Source organism: Phyllostomus hastatus, unplaced genomic scaffold (genome assembly GCF_019186645.2).
Source record: "Phyllostomus hastatus isolate PE091 unplaced genomic scaffold, TTU_PhHast_1.1 phas_scaffold_21, whole genome shotgun sequence".
NCBI classification, from domain to species: domain Eukaryota; kingdom Metazoa; phylum Chordata; class Mammalia; order Chiroptera; family Phyllostomidae; genus Phyllostomus; species Phyllostomus hastatus.
Window position 1 is genome coordinate 36163193 of NW_025334017.1, and position 22471 is coordinate 36185663.

Consider the following 22471-nt stretch of genomic DNA (forward strand, 5'->3'; position numbering starts at 1 on the left):
TGACATCCTTGCCATTCCTGAAACAGTTTGCTTTCAGTGGTAACAACGAAAACTATGGGCTAACAACTAGCTATTCCTACCCAACCAGCCATTACTCCATTATCTTTTGATCTTTTTTCTCCAAATCTTTCTGGTTTTTTAAAAATTTTAATTGTTGTTCAAGTACAGTTTTCTGTCTTTTACTCCCATCCCAGCCCACCCCCCCAGTCCTCCCCACCTCCCTCCCATTTCCACCCCCACCCTAGTTTTTGTCCATGTGTCCTTTATGCTTGTTCCTGTAAACCCTTCCCATTCTGCCCTGAAATTCCCCTGAAATCCCTACCCTCTCCCTGTCAGCCTGTTCTCTATTTCAGTGTCTTTGATTGTATTTTGCCTGCTTGTTTGTTTTGTTGTTGAGATTCCTGTTAAAGGTGAGATCATATGGTATTTGTCTTTCACCACCTGGCTTATTTTGCTTAGCATAATGCTTTCCAGCTCCATCCACAGTGTCACAAAGGGTAGGAGCTCCTTCTTTCTTTCTGCTGCAAAGAATTCCGTTGTGTAAACGTACCATAGTTTTTTGATCTATTCATTTACTGATGGGCACCTAGGTTGCTTCCAACACTTGGCTATTGTAAATTGTGCTGCAATGAACATTGGTGTGCATAGGCTCTTTTGGATTGGTGTTTCACCAATCCATGTCCTTTATTAAATAAACCTTTAAGGCTTCGCTCGTAGACCAGTCAGGATTTTGGCCACTAGATGGTGGTATTGTTTCATGTTTCACAGAAATACTGCTCTGAAAAGCAAGGAAAATCCATGATATATTTACTGAGCTCACTACCCAGTATATGTTATCTCATGCAATCCCTGCAATAGTATAAGATCATGGCAGATCATCAGTTCAAAATCTCCCAATGGATTCCAATCTTTTGAGTAAAAAGGTTAAGACCTTATACAATTCTTATCACAACCTCTCCCCCCACATTCTCTAAATTCACAGGAAGTGCTTCTCTGCCTCCAGGCTCCTTTGTTTTTAAATCAACCCAATTGAGGTATAAATTAAGTAAAATACACCGCACCCATTTAAAGGGTACATTTAATGATTTGACAAATGCAAAACATTCTCACTGAGGCAAGATAGTAAAAAGGCAGGAAAATTCCTTGGCGAGTGGAATGGGGAGACTGAGACAGCCAGCTGACTCAGACTGGCCTCATCCGGCATTCCGGCTCACCTGCCTCCTTCTCCCTCCGGGCACCGCTCCCTTATGCATTAGGCCCTCAGGGCAATGAGTTTCTGATCTGCATCAGATAATCTTAGGAACAAAGTCCCGAGGCTGTTGACCACAGAGATAAGAGTTTTGGCCAAAATAGAGACAAAATCTAGTCCTCGGTTGTGTTTCAGATCCAGGCCCAGAAAAGAATCAAAACCAGATGAATCAATGCCGTGGCCAGCGTCAGGATTGATCAGATGCAATGGCCAATGACTCCCCTACCCCAGCACCAACCCACCAGTAGAAACTATAATCTTATAGTTCCTGATCCTATATGCTTATTTTGATGAGACGGCATATTAAAGTGATACAGACAGATCTGATCAGTCTCTGCACTGGGGAGGAGTAGAGACAGGCCAAAGGAGGAGGCTGCCCCAGGTGATGGTGAACAGCCTAGGACTGGATGGGCTGAGGAGCTGAATGCCTTGCTTCCAGAGTGCAAGGAACTGTGAGCTGCTGGAAGATTTAAAATAAAGAGGGCAGAGGCCGGCTCTCAGGCCCTTCTCCCTGAAGGATGCCTGGATGATATTTCTGCAGCTGCCTGCAGGTGGTAGTTTGGATGGGAAGGAACTCCAGGGTGCAGCCTAGGATCAGGCCAGCCTGGCAGAGAGTGGCAAGGTCATTCTTCTCTGGGTGTTCTAGAGGGGACCACCTCTGAGGCAGAAGTCTGCCATTCTTCCAAAGTTGTGTAGCTTTTCTATCTTACATGGTTTTAGTTTGTAAACTCACCTTATAGAAATAAGATAATGAAAAACTCATGGGGGAGGGGGAGATAAAACTCAGGTGTTAAAGAGTTTAGCCTTAAAGGATAGATTTAAATGATTAAAGCTGTACTAAAGAGTTAAAGAGTTTAGTCTTAATTGGTAAAGCTTAAGTGAATAATGCACATGGAAAGCTATTATCCCAAAATTGTGTAGCTCTTGAGTAAAGACTCCTTCCCTTTTTCACCAAACCTTGGCCTCTGGAATTTTGTCCAGAGGATGGCGGCAGGCAGCCGGAACCCACTTGCTATTCCGTCACAAAAGAACACAAACTGATGAATATTTTATTGAGATCCTCCCTTGGGACATGCCCTAACATTCCTGCCTTTCAGAAAAGAGATAAAAATCTTTAGAAAAAAGGACCCAGCACCTGCTCTCCCTAGAGGAATCCACACCCCTCCCCTACCGCTTCTCCCTTCAGGTGTGTGTCTTTGCTTTCTTCCTCCTAAGCTAGGAGGGGAACTGGAGACTTGCGGGGGCGGGGGGGGCTAACCTTTGACCCTGACTCCAGTGACCCTTCTTTGCCTCTGTGGCTTGTTTCCTGAGCCTGTTCATCCCAGCTGACTCGCTTCTTCCCCTGTGACTTCTCTTCTGAAAGGACCCACTGGAACCTTCCCTTCGAGTGTACTTTCACTTTGCCTGCTGAATACACTCCTTGGGCTAGAGTCTGGGGCTCTGAATTCTTTCTTTACCAAACTCCAAAACAGAGCCAGCATCACCAGCAACACTCGTTGTGCCCAAAGTTATCTCATGTCCCTGACAAAATAAAAGGGAATATTTGGTAAACATGAACTGCTACTTATTTTAGTTTTTTTCTTTATTTGTGTATTTATTAAACTGCTGCTTATTTTGGATTTGCTTTACTTTTTTTTCCTAGCCTTTTATCATTGATTTTAGGCTTTCTTTCTTTTCTAATAAAAACAGTTAAAAATATGAATTTTTCTCTAAGCTCTTTTTGGCAGTATCCCATAAATTTTGAAACATGATCTCCCATTATCATGTTTGCAATTTCTTTGCTGCCAAATTGTTTAGGAATGAATTGTGACTTCCTAGATTGCTTTCGAAGGGCAACAGAGTTTGCCACCCAAAAATATGCCTCTGTAAAATACTGATTATTTGCCCTGGCTGGTGTGGTTCAGTGGATTGAGTGTGGGCCTTGAACCAAAGTGTCACTGGTTCGATTCCCAGTCAGGGCACATGCCTGGGTTGCAGACCACAGCCCCCAGTAACCGCACATTGATGTTTCTCTCTCTCTTTCTCCCTCCCTTCCCTCTCTAAAAAGAAATAAATAAAAATTTTAAAAAAGGATACTGATTATTTGAAGCTATTTTTGAGAAACAAACGACTCAGAGAGAATCTTTGGCCTTCCCCTCCCCACCCTCAAAAGGATTTAGATAGAGAACAAATGAGGACCTAATTCAGGAAGGTGGGTATCATCATAGATAAGTACAGTTTAATCTGATCTAGTGTGTGATACACAGGGAGGAAGCTAGCAAAGTCCTTTGAATCAAAATGTCCCATTTGTTTCCAGATAACCCCAACAAACTTTCGTTTACCAAACATTAACTCTCATTTTATCTCCTTTTATTTTTTATAAGATTTTATTTATCTATTTTTAGAGAGATGGGAAGGGAGGGAGAGAAACACCGATGTGACAGACGACACTGACTGGTTGCCTCTCAGCCGGGGGCCTGGCCCACACCCCGGGCCTGTGCCCTGACTGGGAATCAAACCAACGACCCTTTGGTTCGCAGGCCGGCGCTCAAATCCACTGAGCCGCACCAGCCAGGGCACAAATGAAAACATTTTATGCAATGATGAACCTTTCTTGGTAAAGTTCGGAAGTTAGCAAAATACAGTCTTTTCTTGATGTATACAATAATTGCATCCTGGACAACTCAGGGTTATATTAAAGGTGTTTATAAAGTACATTGTGTTTCCACATACATCCAAATTATGTGATAGGCTCAGATAACAGCACGTAGAATTTTCCTCCACAAGAATACCCACAGGATATAACAAAAACATTCTGGATTTAGGACAATTCGATTCTTTTTTGTAAAGTGATGTCCCAAGCAAATGGGAACATCTAGCATCCCTGGTCCCTGCTCACTAAAAGCCAGTAGCATCCCCAATAATGTGACAAACCACAACCTGCACCAAAAATTTTCTAAAAGGTACTCTTAAGGGTGGCCTTTTTGTTATGAGACCCACTATCATTTAGTGTCATTGCAGAAGGAGTCAGTAGGTGGCAGTATACACCAAAGTATTATGCATTTTTGTTTTGCCCTTCCGTGAATAGCATCAAGGATTGCAGAAAACCAAGGTTAAGAACAAGATTTCTTAGGAAGTCAGCAGGGCTGGGACTGAAGTACAAAAGGACCTCACATTTATTTATAGTGTTTTATTTTTATCACCACAAAAAGGTGACTCAAACACAACTGAGATATTAAAAATGAATGTGAATGATAAATACATAAACATTTAATTTTTCTCTATCTTAACATTTATTTTCTAAAGACAAGTTCCCTTTAAGAATATATCAACAGAAATATCTAACCAGGACATTGCTAAACCACCAATTTGTTTCTATGCAGAAAGGAAGAATAAAAATTGTAGTGGCAGGAGAATCAAGACTTTTATTAATGGTTAAAAATTAAATCTCCTGATACCATGTAAGGTTTCAGTGAAAAGAGCAACACACTGCCTGGGGAATGCAAGACAGTATGACAGAGAGGTGGAATTTAAGTTAATCTTTAAGATTAGGCAGAAATAATACAGGTGTGCATTAAAAGGTATCAACAATGATAGTTAACATGTTATTAAGCTTCATCATTGACAATCTTCTTCTGCATGTTTGGCTGTCTTACACAGCCATTCGCCATTAACCAGTAGTCTTCAAAGCATGGTCTGCCAACAGGAGATCACTACCGGCTGTCAACCTAAGAACCCTAAGAACACCCAAACCAGCAGAGAATTTTTATAAAGATTTATTTGAGCCGAACAGAGTCTACCTCTGGAAGCAAGAGTTCAACAGACTGAAATATGAAATAAATGCTTCGGAGAGGAAACGCGCAGTTTCTTCACACATTTGAGATTAAGGAGGGGACTTAAAGAAGAATACAAGAAGGTGGGAGAAAGCAACATGTGTATCATATTACAGGATAGTTAAGATTCTGTGCTCTCTCGCAGGCGCAGGCGTAGAAGGAGCAGTCAGAAAAGAGGCATTTCAGAGGTGAGATAAGCTTGCACAGGAACAATGGGCGGGGCTTGCCTAAGGCAAAGATCGGCCTTTTTAGTAAAGAGGTTATATGCCTGGGGTGTTACTACCCACCAGTGGCCTGCTCAGTTAGGAATGAGTGATCAGATTACCATGTGAGATTATTCCATAGGAAAAAAAAAATTTTTTTTTCTGTCCACACTGTGATGAAAGACACTGATACATATTGGTACCTCTATTTTAAGAGGCAATCTTTAAGAAAACACAACTTTAAAGCCAGAATATCCTGGGTTTCATTCTTAATGCTTCTTGCACTTACTAGCTGCTTGCCTTGGGCAAGTCTCCCCATCTCTCTGAGACCTCCGCAGATAAAATGAGGACAATACCCATCTCATGATTTGTTGCACTAACTAAAGAAGGGAACAACCATCCGAAGCATCTTTAATGCAGCAGATGTCAACAAGTGGTAGCCACAATTATTTTTGTTTTGTAAACTGAGAATCAACTGTAAGCGGGAAACTGGATTCCAGGTCTGTCTGATTCCCAGGCCAGTGTTCGTTATTGGTAACACCTCCAGATAAGTAAACTGTCTTTGGTGAAGAAAACTGGGACTGGAACATTAATTTCTTCATGCCCTGCAGTGACCTGTATATTCTTCCCGTTCACTGTTTAGCTATACTGTTATTATTTTTACTTTCTAGCAATTTGGGGCATGGGCAGTATAATTAAAATATCTTCACACTTGTTTAGTAACCTCCCAGCTTGTCCCTAGGTCCACAGCAGGAGCTTCGTGGGTAAAAGCAGTGCTCACCTAATTCAATCTCCACGGGCACATGAAACACAGAAGCCGCGCAGCGTCCAGATGTTTATATTTTCCTCCCTCGGCCCCGCCCCCGACCACGAGGGCTTCAGCCACGCCCTCAAGCTGGAGTTCCTGGAGCCGACTCGCCCGGCTCGCCAGCCTACCCACAGGGATTCCCTTTCCAGCCAATCATGTCTGAGCAACGGAATTGCCCCTAACAAATATGGCGAGAGAGGCCTCTGTAAGGGCAGACTGATTTAACACCCAAACCCGCTGCGGCCAGCAAAGGCAGTGGTAGCGGCGCGGCTGGGAGCATGGAGGGCGGCAGCGCTGGCAGCGCTGGCAGCGCTGGCAGCGACAGCAGCCCCAGCGGGAGTGGCGGGGCACAGCAAAGGGAGCTGGAACGCATGGCCGAGGTCCTGGTCACCGGGGAGCAGCTACGGTAAGGCGTGGAGTAGTGCCCGTGGGCTCCCGCAGATCCTGCCAGCCCGTGTCCGCAGCTGTCCTGCGCGCACGCGCGCCGCGGCTCGTGGCTTGCCACCGGAGCGGAGCTCCCGGACTGCTGCGGGCCAGTGGACCATCCGCCTGGCGCCTCTGCCTGGCTGCTGCAGCCCGGCGCCCTGGGGCATTGGAGCGGGGCTCTAGAGGCGGACGCAAGCGAGCGGGTGGTACGCAGTGCGCCCGCAGACGCGCTGCCGCCCACCGCGCGCGCTCCCTCTCCCCTGGCACCGGGGCGTTCGCTGCCAGGCCTACGGGTTGACAGCCCGCTCCTAATCCACCCCCAGAGCCAGAGGGGTCGGTGTGGGGGCCCCAGCCGGCTCCAGTCCCCTCCTATTTACTCTTGGATAAAAGGATCCAGCCCAACGATCGCCCTCATTTAAGGTTTCCTTTTTACAGTCAAGTCTTGTTTCACGTCCCTGAGCCTCAGCATTTCATCTGTAAAATGGGGCTGATCGCCGCGGCTCTCTTAAAAGGCGGTTGTGAGGGCTAAACTGGGAGAACATTTTTGAAACAGTGTACCTACCACTAAAAGGCACATCCTCATCAGTCGTAATTTGGGCCCGCAAGGGGGCGTGGAGGCACCTTGTGCCGCTGCGCTGCTGCTGTGTCGACTCCACCAGCGCGCACATTTGGGATACCGAGTCCGTCGGCCCCGCTGCTGCCAGAATTAGGATTTGACAGGTCTCTTCCCGGTCGGGCAGTGACCTTCCTTAGAACCAGCACCGCTTTCTACTTACATCCCATTCCTGGTCCTTCTTGGGTTCCTGTTTGAGCATTGTACTTATGGTCTGACCGGTTCCGCGGCTTCCCTTCTTCTGGTCATAAATCAGTTTGCCAGGAAAAACCCCGACCTCTGCAGTGTTTGAGCCACAGACTTGCCTGCTGTCCTCTCGCTCCGCGGTAACAGCACGCACACTGGTTCCTTCCAGTTCTTGGTCCGAATCTCCAGGCTCATGGTTTCTAAATGCTGTGTTTCAGACAGATTTGAAGAAGAGAAAATCTTGCAGAGATCCCTAAGGTTTGGCATTCACGCTGCTTGCAGCACTTAGATTGAGGAAGTAAATATTGAAGTAAGAATTGAGTGTAACGTTACAAGAACTGTCTATTTCTATTTCCTGATGATGTTTTAAACATATAGCCAGATTTAAGTGAATGAAAGCTTGTTTTCCTTCATCAAGAATGTTTCTAACTGAAAATTAAAACAGTAACGATTTTATAATTCAATTTGAAACACTTTTAAATAATTTGTTTGCCTCTTTTCACTACATTGTCCTCTCAAAGTCCCCATTTGGATACATTTTCTTTCCTTTAATAAATTGCATGGTGCCCTTCTTTGTCCAACAAGCACTTACTTCCACCTTCAAGATGCAGCTTAAGTGCTTTTCCCTGGTGGCCCCCAGAGCTCCTGTTACTCCCTTCTTCCCTAACACCCTTTGTTGCCTCAGTAGGTTTGAGGGCCATGCTTAGCATGTTGGTAAGAAGATAGAGGGCTCGTTCTCTCTCTCTCTGGCTGTAGAGTTAAGACAGACCTGGGTTTGAATTTCTGTTTTGCCACTTTGTAGACAAGACTCAGCACTTTTTAAAATTTTATTTTTATTGTATTTTCCATTACCATTTAGTCCCCTTAAACCACCCCCCGGCCCCCCCCCCCCCGCACCCCAGCATTTTGTTCTGCTGAGGACATTAAGCCAGAATGAGTCTTGGTTTTGCCATTTAACTAGTGTGGGACCTTGGATAAGTTTCTTAACTAAGATAATGGGATAATAATGGAACCTGCCTCATCATGTTATGATGGGGATCAGATGAGTTAGTGCTTAGAACACTGCCTGGTATATATACAGTAAGCATCACATCTGCATTAGCTTTTATAGCTCTGTGACCTTGGACAGGTTAATTTGCTTCTCTGAAACTCTTTCCTCCTCTACAGCAGTCATAAAGATAAGTACTTTTTGGGCTGGTTGTGAGAATTTTCCCCTGGGCTTCATGTATTCATGGGCATTCAAGAAATGGTTGCTGGAATTAATAGTATTGGTCTCCTTGTGTCACCACGTGTGACTCCCAGCCGAGCAAGATCTGGCGGGAAGGACTGGGAGGTGGTGAAGAACACAGGGTAGAGGCCCAGGCTACCTAGGTTCTTATTCCACCTCCTCCCTTTCTTCATTCTGTGGCCATGGGACAATTTACGTGACTTCTCTGTGCCTCAGTTTCCACTTCTCTCTTCTCAGAGAAATTTTGTGAGGATTAAATGTGATGCTATATGTAAAAAGTTTAGTAAATGTTAGCTATTTAATTTTACTTTGGAAAATTATAGTCATTGCTTTTTTAAAAAGTCTCATCTTCGCATTGTGCCCAGTGCATAAATAATTGCTCAATAAATGTTTGAATAAATACGGTGTGTGTAATTAAATACACTGCTGAAAGCACAGATAACACAAAATCAGAACTTAGGGATTTAGGTGGCCTTTTGCTCTGGCTCCCTGATTTCTGCAGGGACCTCTCATTAAGGAGTGGGCATGCCACTGTTCTTGCTGTCACTGTCCCAACTTGTTTTTACATCCCTGGCTGCTCTCTTAACAGTCTGATTATGTGGACTTTGTGATGTGAAGGCCTCCTGCCTCTAATTGCTTCACACACACACACTCACACACACACACACACACACACACACAATTGCTTGCTGTCCTCTCTTGCTTACCCATTACTTTCTGGGTCACTAAAGTTGGGGTAAATGAAGGTGATAAGGAAAGAGGAAACTAAGGATTGGGATTTGAAATTTAAAAAATTGGCATCCAAGCCCAGCTCTGTGGATTTTATCCATTTAACTTTTTTTTATATATATATTCATTTATTTTATCTACCTTATGGGGAAGGGGGCAACCAGTTAGCCACTCTGGGTCTTATTGCCTTTACCTGCAGAATAGGAATAATAATATCCTTCCACATAAGGTTTGTGGTGTTGGACCCAATGGAATATAACGCGGAAAGGAATGTTGTGAAATAAATCAATAAACCAAGATAAGTTGTTAGGGTTATTATAAGCTCCAGATGTGAAATCGAGGGCTGTTCACAATCCTGACCCTTGGGATAGGGCAGGTGGTTGCATAAGGACACGAAATTGAGTAACAGACTCAAAAACATTTCCTCTTCCTTTTCCAGCCTGACCCTTGGGATCCTTTTCCTAATGTCTTCATACTTCCCCTTGTCATAAAATATTGTACTTGTCCAATGTATCTCCATGTTTTGACATCTAAAAAGTGCATTTGGGTGCCACTTCACACTTCCAGGATGGCTGTAATAAAAAAAGACGTAATAGCAACTGTTGGCAAGGGTTTGGGGACATTGGAACCCTTGTGCACGGCTGGTGGAAAGGCAAAATGATGCGACCACTTTGGAAAACAGCCTGGCATTTCCTCAAAGATTAAACTGGGACCATATGACCCAGCAATTTTACTCCTAGGTATATATATTCCAGGGAAATGAAAACATATGTCTGCATAAAAATGTATAAACACATGTTCACAGCAGCATTATTCATAATACCCCAAAACAGAACCAATACAAATATCCATCCACTGATGACTGGATAAACAAAGTGTGGTGTATCTATACAATAGGAAAACGGGACAAAGTACTGATATGTGTTACAGCATGGAGGACCCTTGAACATGTTATGCTACATGAAAGAAGTCAGACCTAAAAGGGCACATACTGTATTAGCATTTATATGCAATGTTCAGAATAGGCAAATCTGTAGAGATAAAAAGTTGCCAGCAGCAGCAAGAGGGGGAATGGAGAGTGATTGCTAACAGGTGATAGAATTTCTTTTTGGAGTGATGAAAATATTCTAAACTCGCTTGTAGTGGTGATTTCCATGACTCTGTGGGTGTACTAAAACCATTCCATTATCACATTAAGTAGATAAAGTGTGTGGTATGTGAATTACCTCAATAAAACTATTATAAAAATTGCATTTGGATGCCACATTAGAGTGATGAAAGACAAGATATTTAAATTTTTTAAGTAACCATTTTGCTTTCTTTTTTGAGGGGCCAAAGAATGCAGTATATTTATCACTCTCAGTAATGGATTATCACCGCACCAGAAGGGACTGATATTTTACATAATATATATTATGTATTCTACATAATATGTATATTCACTCTCAACACAAAACAAAGAAAAGGTGCCATAAGTAGTCAAGAAAACCTTAGAACATTCTTAATTTGAAGATCATTAAGCACGTAGAAATCATTCATATTAGCGGGGTTTCATACTAAGATTTTTCAGATCATTAGTTAGTTATGTTTACGTATTTTATGTATAAATCTTTTCTCTTGAAATTTGCCCATGCAACCATGAGGTTCTAATTACGACATCTGAAATCCACCTCATGTTTCCTCTACAGGCTAATCTCAGAGATAGTTGACAGGAAGTTGTAGCAGAGCAGTGAAATAAGAAGCCCAACGATATTACTTCTGTTTGTGGTCATGGGAAGCATGATGATAACTTCAACACTTACCTGGCATTGATTACTTGCCATGGACTCTTCTGTGTGTGTATGTGTGTGTGTGTGTGTTTAAGTATGTATCTTTCTATCTTTAATCTTTATACTTATTCTCTGTAGAAGATGTGCTTATTATCCTCATGTTGCAGATGCAAAAACTTATGAATTTAAACTAACTAGCCACAGGTTATTCAGCCAGAAAGTGATAGAGCTGAGAGAGTCCCTGCTTATAAGGAGGATGCTGGCCTACAATTTAATGGTGTCTTCAACTAGTCATTTAGAGGGTTAAAGATGTAATAACAAGACAACTCTAAAACAGAATTGTGTTTATAAGGTTGTCACATTCCAGTGTGACAACTTTTGCAAACAAACAAGTAGACGAATGATTTTTTCCATCTTCTGTTGGGGGAAAATCTAATTTATTTCTAGGAAGTGTTTATGTTTTGACAGATAGAATGGTCACTGTTCTCTACTAACTATTAAACCAGGTCTTCCATGCTACGTGGTTTTGAAAACTTAATTTGAACTCCACTTTTTTGAATTCATAATGATTTTAATGGGAAGATCAATTGCAGTTACTATTTTGCCAGCTGTGAGGATGGAAATGGGGTGGGGAGAAGTATTAAGAATGTAATGAGGAATGCTTAATTAAGAGAAACCGGTTAAGGCATTTCAGTTATGCTAATCTACCTAGACTAAATATACTAATTATAATCTCATCCAATCATGAGCTGGTTCCCTAAAAGCAATTTACTAGGCAACACATTTTAGCTAAGATGTAGGAAATTGCAGTTCCTTCAAATTGTTCAATTTTTGTTATAACAGACTGCCTTTCCAGACACTTACAGCCTTGCTATTACCTTTTTTGTAAAAATGTATTCAGTAAATGTTGAGTTGCTTTCCTGAGGTTGCTTTTTGCAAGTGTTAATGCAGTATGTAGATAAAAGGTAAAAGCCAGCTCATTCAACTAAAGACCAAGCTACAATAAAATAAATCTAAGACGCGGAATTTAGAGCATGCAGAACAGAAAAAAGATAAATAGTTCACTTTACTGCACGTTGAGCTTAAGGAACTTAAGGTTGGCATGGGGGATGTCTTAGGGGGTCACTCTACTGGTGACCTTTAATGGGGACACTTAGCTCTGCTGGACACGACCTGTCTCGGAACAGCAGGAACTAGCCCAACAGTTACTACCCAGAAGCCACTGCTAGAATCCAAGGAGCCAAATGGAAGGAATACACTTTCATTCTTCTAAACAGCAGAGAAGATGTATCCCAGAGTCAGGAAATTGCTGCCAGTTTAGGTTGGGGGTGGGGGTTACAAAACGGAGAGTTGCCGTATCTGGAGTCCGTGCAGAGAAGCCTGGTGTAGATAGACTGTTGGACTGTCTCTGAATCAGAGGCTTTTCCAACATGCACACCCTCCTTCTGCAAACTTCCTTTCTGTCTTCCAAGTGGGCGTGGAGGGCCGCAAGCACGATTCTGGCACAGAGCAGGCTCCTGGTAGACTTGTTACTTGGAGAGAGAGCACATGCAAGTGCTTTGTCACTTGCCAAAAACACCATGCAAATGGAAGACAGTAAGTGTTCAATAAGTGATGAGAAATCATTGTACACCCTTATGCACTTATTCTTATAGTAAACCTTATTTCCAAACGATTGGAGTATGAATTGTTTATGAACAATATAGTATTTGTGATTCCCTTTCCAAAAGGCTAGTGCTGATATTTAAGTTCTGGCTTTCATCGGCTTTGGAATCCATAAACCTGAAAGTAAGTTAAAAACTCCTCCAATGGAGAGAGAACGGGAGGTGAAGGAAGATCACTCTCCTCTCCTGTGATTTGTGCCATCATCTGTCCCGACCAGGAACTCACTTCCCTGTATTGGGTGCCGGCTCTTACCTGGTGGCTTTCTATGAGTTTCGTGGTTAGGAAAGGACAAAGGAGGAAATGATCAGCCTTCTTCCTCCAAAGTAAGTCATCACACTCTCCTTTATCCCTCGTGTTATCTACCAGGGAGGGCAGGGTCCAAGTCTGAGATCCCTGCCCCGCTGTTTATCAGCCTTGACCGAACTTGGAAGCTTCCGTCAGAGACTGTTTTCATGGGTTACTAGCCACGTGGAGAACAACACTGGAGACGGGGTGGGGACAGAGGGCTTAGTGGGTCAGACAGCAGGCCGGCGGCAGCTGTTCCCCGTGGCAGTGCCAGCAGGGGCGCGGGGGCAGCGGGAGCTATTTTCACCGGAGCTGTCTGGGACGGTGCCGACCCGGGAAGCGTTCCGAAAGAACACCGACTTACTCAGCTCTGCACCAGGAGTCATTTTGTTTCTTTAGATTTGAGAATATTTTTTAGGTGGAGTAGAAGAGGTGAGACGAAGAGAGAGAAGACACAGCAGGCGTGTGGGACAAGTTATCCTTTCCTATGCATGGTTTTCAGATAACAGCTCGTGCTGGGGTGTGGCAAGAGGGGACAGACGCCAGGGCCTCCAGCTCGGGGAAGCCCAGGGCAGCTGCTGAGGGGGAGGTCATCAGCAGCTGGCGGCAGCCTTCAGGATAGGCTCAGAGCTTTCCCTTCTTAAGCCTCAGCTGCTACTTGTGGTTCTGTTACTGTTGTTAGTGTTTTTTTTGTGTATTTGCTTAACTCCTGCTGACACTGTCTTTCCGCAATACTGATACCCACAGATTTTGATTCCGATGTTTGCCCAGAGATTCCAAGCCATGCCCCAGCACCCACTGAGGTCTTGGCCTTGTTGAGACCATCCAACTCTGTGGGGCTGTCCTTCGTGTGGCAAAACCAGTACCGCAGCAGAGAACTGAGCCTTGTGTTTTGAGGCAGATCAGGCCGGATTCGGAAGGACCAGTTTGAGCCCAGGGTGCTCAGTAGCTGCTCTGGTCTTGACTTAAGGTGTGAGAAACGAATGTCCTGATGGACATTCTGTCATGAAGAGAGAACGTCTCACATCATGCCGCCCCAATTTCATTAAGCTTAGTTGCTGCGTTTTTATTATCTGTGCCATTTGGCCATTTCCTAAATGAGTTGGGGGATTCTGGAGGAATACACTGTGAGTGGCGTCTTTGCAGAAAAAGCAAGGAGCACTCAGAAGAGGGTAGTATGGAGATATATAATTATGTGCTGGTCTAAGAACAACCAGTATATGAGAGTGCAAGTTTATTTAACAAAGCAAATACTTAAGAAGGGATCGCTTTTTCCACGTTGAAGAAGGATTTGGCACATATTTTTCTTGTGGATCCTGGGTTAGTTTGCTATTCAAAGTGCAATTCTCTTTATCATATTTGCATACTATCTTCAGGCACAGATATTTAGTCCAGGGTAGCATGAATTTCTTGGACTGTAGAAGTACTGTTTTGCTTCCCAATTCCTTTCCTGTTCCCCAGGAGGAAAAGAGAATGGGGTAAACTTAGGTCCTGTTTTCATTGAGTGTTTTTTTAAAGTTCTACTTATCTTTAACTTTTCTACTCTTTAACTTTTCTAAAGTTCTACTCTTTAACTTTTCCATAAACAAAAGTAACTCTTACAAAATATATTCCCTGAAAAAAAAAAGTGAGGGTTTATTCCCTGTGGTGATACACAACAGTTTTACCTTGAGGTATAAAGTGCCCCTTATAGCATCTTTAGTTAAGCTATAATAAAGTTGATAAATAAAGCTTTACCAAAGCTCCTATTTAATGTATTATTTTCTTCTTTTTTAAAATATGAGTTGATTTGAGCCAAACTGATGATATAAGCTAGGGAGCAAGATTTCAAATGCTCCCCCATTTCCTTCTTGAGAACTGGCAACAAAAAAGCAGTGTAATCTGAGGTTGAAGGCAGTGATCTAATGCATAACCATGATTCATTTGACTCATTTTCCTTCTCATTTGTTAGATGTTATTTATTAGTGACTGGCTTGTAGAATCTGATAGCCAAGCTTGCCAGTAGATATAACCCAACTCATCATGATAGAGGATTAATAGACCTCAGATTACCCTGATAAAATACACTTATCCTGATGGCACACTGACCAGGGCCACAGGTTATTGCAAAGTTCGTAAGGTCATCCATACATACAGAATAAGGGTGAACTGGTGCTTTTTCCTCCAACATTTTACTATGAGAAATTGCAAACGTACAGAAAAGTTTTTAAAGATTCCACAGATTCCACAATTAAGTTACTACCATGCTGGCTAGTTATATATAATAACTATCCTTATAGCCCTTCTTCTATTCATCCATTGGGTCATATATTTTCTAGGCATTTGGAATAAGTTGCAGACAATTTGTACTTCTGAAACCTTCAATATGCAATTCACTAGCTGGATCACTATTTGTTTATGGTTCTTTAAGAGATAAAACTTGTGTACGATGAAATGCAACATTTGGTGAGTCTGGACAAAGACAGACATCTGTGAAACTGAAACCTCCATCCAGATATCTTTGGATGCTTTGGCTTCCAGAAACAGAAAACCAACTTAAAATAGTATATTGACTCCCCACACTGGAAATCCAGGACATGTGGTGCCTTGAAGTGTAACTCATCCTCCGTGGTTCTGTTGGGTCTGTCCTGTAGCTCCCTCACGTATCAGCGCTTTCTCTTTGGTTGGCTTCACTCTGAAGCCAGTGGAGGCATAGGAACTTCAGGCCTCGCGTGGCTCCTAATATGTTCAGGGGGAGAGAGGGAACATTCCCACCTAGGATTTCAGACACAATTCCTAAAGTCGTGCTGATTTGATCACTGATTTGGTCCCATGCCTGCTCGTGAGCCAATGGGATTGTGGCTAGGGCAGTGGATGACACCAGCCAAGGTGGCATCTCCCCACTGAACATACACAGTCTCCATTTCCATTGCTATCTCTCTGTCTCTTAATGGTCATTCTACAGTTCATGCATTTCATGCATTCAGTTTATACCATTTCCGGAAATTGCTTGCTCATATATATTTGTGTGTGTGTGTGTGTGTGTATTTGCTCATATATATTTTTTTTGAGAAAGGGAAAAAAATCTAGCACTGGTTGTTTTGAGAAAGCAAATAGTATAGCATAACATGTTATAAAATACACCAATAAAAACAAAAATCTTTTATTTCTCTGCAAGTATGAAATTATGATGCAGGAAGTCAAAACACTAAGGAACATTATTTTTTACAGACAACTATACATCAGCTCATTTTAGAAGAAGTTCTTTAAACAAGCCTTACTGTAAGTGGGTGCTACCCTTTTTTACTCACTTACCTTGTATTTATTGCCTATTTTATGTCAGGCGTTACAGTACTTGCTTCGAGGGACACAAAGTGAGATAAGAGAAACCCCTTACTCTTGAGGAGCTCAAAACTACGTCCTATCTAGTATGGGTACAAAGTGGAATCCATGGCCTACTAGCACATTACATTAAAGCTAGGCATTCTGTTTATCAGTAAGGAAAACAACTCAAAGCTGGAGAGAAGTGATCACGTGTTTTGCCAGTTGTCTTAAAGCCACTATCATGTTTATTTTTAAATGTTATGTGTTTGTACAGAGAACACAAAAATCACCTTTTTTTCCCCATCTAGGAAAGAGAAATAGCTCTTCCAGAGAGAATAACCAAATGATGCCATGTACACATATACTTATATTTCTTCTGAAACAATACTGTCTCCTTAGAATTACGATAGTCCACTGTTAGAATGGTCACATATCAAGCCCTTGCCTCCACTTCCTTTTCAGAACCCAGGCAAAGTGTTGCGAAGCTAAAGGAAAGGTTGAATTTGATGTTCTGAAGCCAAAAGGTGGCTCAGCAGGGGCACAAAGGCGCTGCCATCCTGCATATCCTGGCAGGAGCCTCATCACTGGTTCTAGAAACAGTCCCCACACCCCTCGCCCTGCCAGACCCCGGGGCAGGTGCTGAGGGCAGGAGGACGACCTTTATTCCCAAGACTGCCTTTGGTGATCACTTGTATCTGTAGGAGTCCCAACACCTAACCTTCTGAACTAACTGAGTGTCAGGGACTTTACATCTACCTTCCTGGTTCAGGATTTCTAGACTGTGAAGATAAACCATCTGCAAAGTAATGAAAAGAATATACATCCTAAAAGAGCATTTCTGAGCTTCCTAAAGGCAAGAGCCCTTTGTTCCCTTGTATTTGTCCTGTCAGTGAAACATCCAAACCTGTAAGAATATTTACGAGTTTATTGGAGCCAAACCTACAAAAATGGCTAGGAAGCAAAATCTCAACAGAAAATGCTCCAGAGAATGGCAGCTTTGCGCCTTCTATTACACATTACCGTCAAAGGGGGCGGCCTAAGGGGGCTGCAGGAGTTCCATTGGTGGTGGAGAGGGAGGCAGGAGAAAGCAAAGCAGGGGAAGTCTCTGTGATTGGATAAAAAGTAAAACAAACAGATACATACATAGGTGGGTCTAGGATAGTTAACAATTAACATGATAAAAATAACAGTGAGGGGATTTGTGGTCTCTGCTCTGGTTGGGTGGTTATGCTTTGAGGGGTCGAAAGAAAATTGTTTTGAGGTGAAGCGTGAGTGACCTTTGTCACAGAAAAGTACCCGCCTAGGACGTGACTACCTGCCATGACCTACTTTTGGTGAGCAAGTTTTCATTTCAGCCCATCCTACGTGGTTACTTAGGTTTCTGCCTTTGTAAGGCTCCCCTGTAGGCCTCCCCTGAGCTTGTCCGGTTTAACAGGTGGCCCCTTGGTTGGCCACAGTCTTGAGGCAAAACTAATCCTGTAAAGGGATGGCCACCTCAAAGGAGTGGGAGCCACCAAGGTGCAAATGCCATCTATTACATGAATCTCATGTCGCATATATCCTCGTATAATACATTTATTTTAAAATTTACAAAAGCACTGTATAGGTCAACGAATTCATATGTTCGTGATTCAATACATATAAAAATTGAGTCATGTGGAATCTAAGGAACACACTGAAATCACAAGCAAAGCAGAGACAGACTCTTAGGGAGCAAGCTGACAGCTCTGGGTGAGGGGTGGCGGGATCGGCAGAAAAGAGAACTCGTGGACACAGACCGCAGTGTGGTGATGACAATGACACGGGTGGGGGAGTGCAGGTGGGAGAGGGTGTGAGGGGGAGAAATGATGATGGAAAAAATACAATAAGAAACTGTTTTTGAAAAAGACATTGAAAAGAACTTATTGAAAATCTAAGGCTGGGGCATTATTGAAGGTGCTATCAGACGCTCGAGCCAAGAAGGACACTTAGAAAAGGAGGCCAGGCTTCTGGTGTGGGGAAGACAGCAGCCTCAGAGACCCCTGCGGGGCAGGAGGGCTCAGCGACGACAGAGGGACATGGGCTATGCACCCAGAAGAGCTGTGAATCCGGGGGCCGGTAAACAGCCTACCGTGGGGAAACAGGTCAGAAATGGGCCCTCTGGATCTGGGTCACGACTCTTCTCTGAGAAGTGGTACAGCACAGAGATCTTCTCATAACTTGTAGAGACACTGGGGACAGAAAAGTTAGTTCCAGAGGAGGGCGGTCAAGGCGTGTATTTTTATACGTGGGTTGTGAAGATGGAAAGTTGGAGAATTCGGTAATGAACTAATGATAATAGTGAAGTGTTGGGTCCTGTTCTGTGCATTTACATGTGTATTTTTTCACTGAGCCCGGACAATGGAAGGAACTAAGGTGCGAGCAGTTTGACCGAGATTGCGTAAGTGGTAAGTGTGGGAGCTTGGCTTTGAATTCAGGTCTCTCCGAGTCCCTGCTGGGTGACCACAGCGTTGTTGTGGAAGTAACTCCGTCAGACGTTAAGAAGTAGGGCCCCTCCTTTTACCTTCACGTCACAGTCTAAGTGGGGCAGAGGGGGGAAGAGGCAGATGCAGTTAAATAATATGTAGAGGGCAATAACTAGAGTGGTCTAAACTGCAAGTTCAGTGAGTATCGGGGAGATAAACACCTTGACCTCCGCAAAAGACAAGTTGGGCTCAATGATGAGAAACCATGGAAGGGTTTTGGAGCAAGGTATGATGTGATTAAGGCAAACTTTTAGGAGAAATAATTTAAAATTGGGAGGGGGAGCTTATACAGAGAAAAAAAGCGCCCACAGAAAAGCACCCACAAGAAAAATACAACTTGGGGGAGGTTAGGAGATACTCGCATGCATCCTGGGCTCTTCTGCTTTCAACATAATTATCCCTGCTAACCGCAATGATCACCTGTGCGGCGTCCGCTCGCACCCTCCCTGAACTCTCACCCCTCACCACCCTCTGATTTGGAAGTTGGGCCCTGGCATTTGGGATTCGCTCAGTAATAGAAGCAAAATAGAACTCTCCTCTAAAACAGCAAGGGGTTCAGGTTCAAGTCCCAAAGAATGCTTTTTTTATCACTTGGGTTTTGATGTCTTTCCAAGGAACACCTCCACTCAGAGATAGCCCCAGCCAAAGCTGGAAAGTCATCTCTTTGTTGAAGCAAAGCTGCTTCAGGGATAATTAAGATGCAGACTTTCTGGGAAAGTTGCCAAGCGTTCTTTACTTACATAACACAACTAAGAAAGGTCTGTCAGGTCACGTGTTCCAATGTGTTTTATTGACTTCCTCCCTCCCTTCTGCATAATTTGGAAATGGGAGCTACTTTGGATTTTCGAGGAGGCAGGTATTTGTCCAAGATCAGTAAGAGGTAAGCTTGTATCTCGGCGCACCTTTGCACTGGCTTTACAGCAGAGACTTGGGCATTGATTTTGTGCCGCATCTTACCATGAAGATAACTAACTGGAATATGTCCAAATAAAAGTGTTTCTTTTTCTTGGATAATACTCCGTGAGTTTAGCTTTTTTTTTTTTAGCCTTGGTCAGAGTAATGCATCTGCATATTTTTTTAAAGATTTTATTCATTTATTTTTAGAGAGAGAAGGGAGGGAGGAAGAGAGAGAGAGAAACATCAATGTGTGGTTGCTGGGGGTCATGGCCTGCAACCTAGGCATGTACCCTGGCTGGGAATCGAACCTGCGACACTTTGGTTCGCAGCCCACACTCAATCCACTGAGCTGCACCAGCCAGGGCTGAGTTTAGCTTTTTATTCTTCAAAATGGGTGATGTATACAAAGGCATCAGACGTTTTGTACTTGAGCACGGAAAAGGAGCTGCGGTATAAAAAGCGTGAATTTTCTGATGCCTGTGTGGCGTGCAAGAGAGAGACGCTCCAGTGAAACCCATTGAGAGTATCCGTGAAATCTAAGAAGCCGGGCCTGGAGCCAACACTTTTGTCTACGTGTTTGCTGTTTGCTGACTCCGCACTGTTGAGGGCTTGAAGCCAAGAAGAGCCGAGTCGGGTCGCTCAGGACTTGCTTACAATCCACCATCGCGTCCTTCCCGTGAAGGTGTAGGGTCTAGGGCCAGGAATTCCTTAGAAACCACCACTCCAACACGCTGGGGTCCACTGAGTCATTTTGTTTATCATGGGACAAAACGATTTGATTGCTCGTATGCGTCGTGAGCCAGAGGGAATCTCTCTGTCTTCCTGTTAGCTCCACTTTGGGTGGTTGTTTCGCTGTTGGATAATTTTATACCCGAAAGGGGAACTCGGAGAGGGGGAGGAAGTTCGTTTGGCTACATGTCAGCAGTTCTGGAGAAATGTTTACTCAGGGAGGAGTTTGAAAACTGAGAGTTTGGGGATTGTGGAGACATTTTCAGTTCTTTCATGTTCTTTACCTGACCAGTGCTCCTCGGCTGACCTCCTGGCCCCTGCCAGAGAAAACTTCTAGTGACTGGGACTCTACCAGTTCTTTTTTTTAAAAGATTGCATTTATTTAGTCTCTCTTTCCAACCTGGGCCCGGCATAATGGCTTCCGCAAAGACGGGCGGCGAGAAGAAGGGCCGTTCTGCCGTCGAACAGGTGGTGACCAGAGAAGACACCACCGACATCCACGAGCGCACCCGTGGAGGGGGCTTCAAGAAGCATGCCCCTCGGGCACTTAAAGAAAGACATGCGGCGGTCTGACGTGAAGGAGGTGGAACTCCAGATGTGCGCGGGGACACCAGGCTCCACGAAGTGGCCTGGGCCACGGGAGTGAGGGAAGTCCCACACCGTGTCCAGTGCGGCTGTCCAGAAAACGTAATGAGGGTGGAGATTCACTGAACAAGCTCTATACGTTGGTCACCTACGTCCCTGTCACCACTTTCAAAATTCTACAGACAGTTAATGTGGATGAGAACTCACTGCTGATAGTCAAATAGAGTTATACAACTGCAAAAAATACTGTATTTATTTATTTTTAGAGAGAGGAAGGGAGGGAGAAAGAAAGGGAAAGAAACATCAATGTGTGAGGAATACATAGATCAGTTGCTTCTCGCATGCCCCCAACTGGGGACCTGGCCCCCCACCCTTGCATGTGCCCTGACTGGAAGTCAGATCGGGGACCTTTGCGTTCGCAGGCTGGCACTCGGCCCACTGAGCCACAGCAGCCAGGGCTGCAATCTGTCCTTCGTGAGCTTCTGAATGTGTGGGGGGTGGAGGGAAAGGCCACGCTGGCACAGCAGGCAGCCTCATGGAACCTAAAACACATTTGCAGAAATCCTTGCAATTCTTATTGGTTGCTTACGGGAAAGGAAATTTTATTATGAAATTCGGCCTAGCAGTCCTTAGAAGAACACCCACGTGTTCATAAGAAAATATGACTATTTTACTTGAGACTCAAAAATCCTATCCTTGAAAGAACATGGGAACAGTTATTAATTACTCTGTCTGGGGAGTTCTGGGAAAGGGCCTTCCTGGAAATCTTAGTACACTGTCTGTCAAGGAAAACACTTATTGAAAACTCTGTGGTAGTCTATTAACCTATTACCAAAGATTTAATTTGAGAAATTAAGTTACTCTCTTGAAAAACTGCACTTATTAGGATTTTTCAGTATTTCCCTATGTGGTGCCATGAGGCCTTGAGAACCGTATCTTATCCCTGTGACCCGAAGCGCCTGCCGTGGCAGAAGGGTGGTTCAAGTACCTGGTTCTCAGAGAGCCCGTGTTTTCTTGACCAGGAGACCCTGTGTCTGTGTGATAATTCTCCAGGAGGAGGGTCAGGGTGAATACAGGCCTGTCTCCCCTTCAGACTTCTAGGAATGGGACAGATAAACCAAAGGTGACACCTTCTAAAAAGGGAAGTCCAGCTCTTCTTGCCAAAATTCTGGTGACTTAGAAGAATGGGTGCTCCTCCCACTTTGAGCCTTTGTCTGCCTTGTACAGACTTCCATCAAGGCCTCCACAACCCTCCCCCTTTTTGTCCCCCTATGGGGTAAGGGGGGTAAAGGTGAACACCATGTTGTATGGTGTGGCTTAAGGAACACCTGTACTGGGGACCCATAAATAAAGAGGGTCGGCAAGAAGGATACATGGTCTTTTATCCTCTCATTATTCTACAAAGAGCTGGGCATGAGCTCAGAGCTGCCTGACCCTGCCACCACTGCTACTTGACCTTCCTACAATGCCTCACCACAGC

The 22471-nt window shown here is 43.9% G+C and overlaps 1 protein-coding gene and 1 pseudogene across 1 annotated transcript in view; both read left to right on the forward strand.

The window, feature by feature from the left end:
- The first annotated feature begins 6261 nt into the window (after window positions 1-6261).
- DEPTOR (DEP domain containing MTOR interacting protein) overlaps window positions 6262-22471 on the forward strand; it is a 120142-nt gene continuing 103932 nt past the window's right edge. Inside the window, exon 1 of the mRNA XM_045861043.1 lies at window positions 6262-6478. Coding sequence (XP_045716999.1) covers window positions 6351-6478 — 128 coding nt within the window. The 5' untranslated portion in view covers window positions 6262-6350. The remainder of the gene's footprint in view (window positions 6479-22471) is intronic.
- LOC123833041 lies at window positions 20821-21220 on the forward strand (annotated as a pseudogene).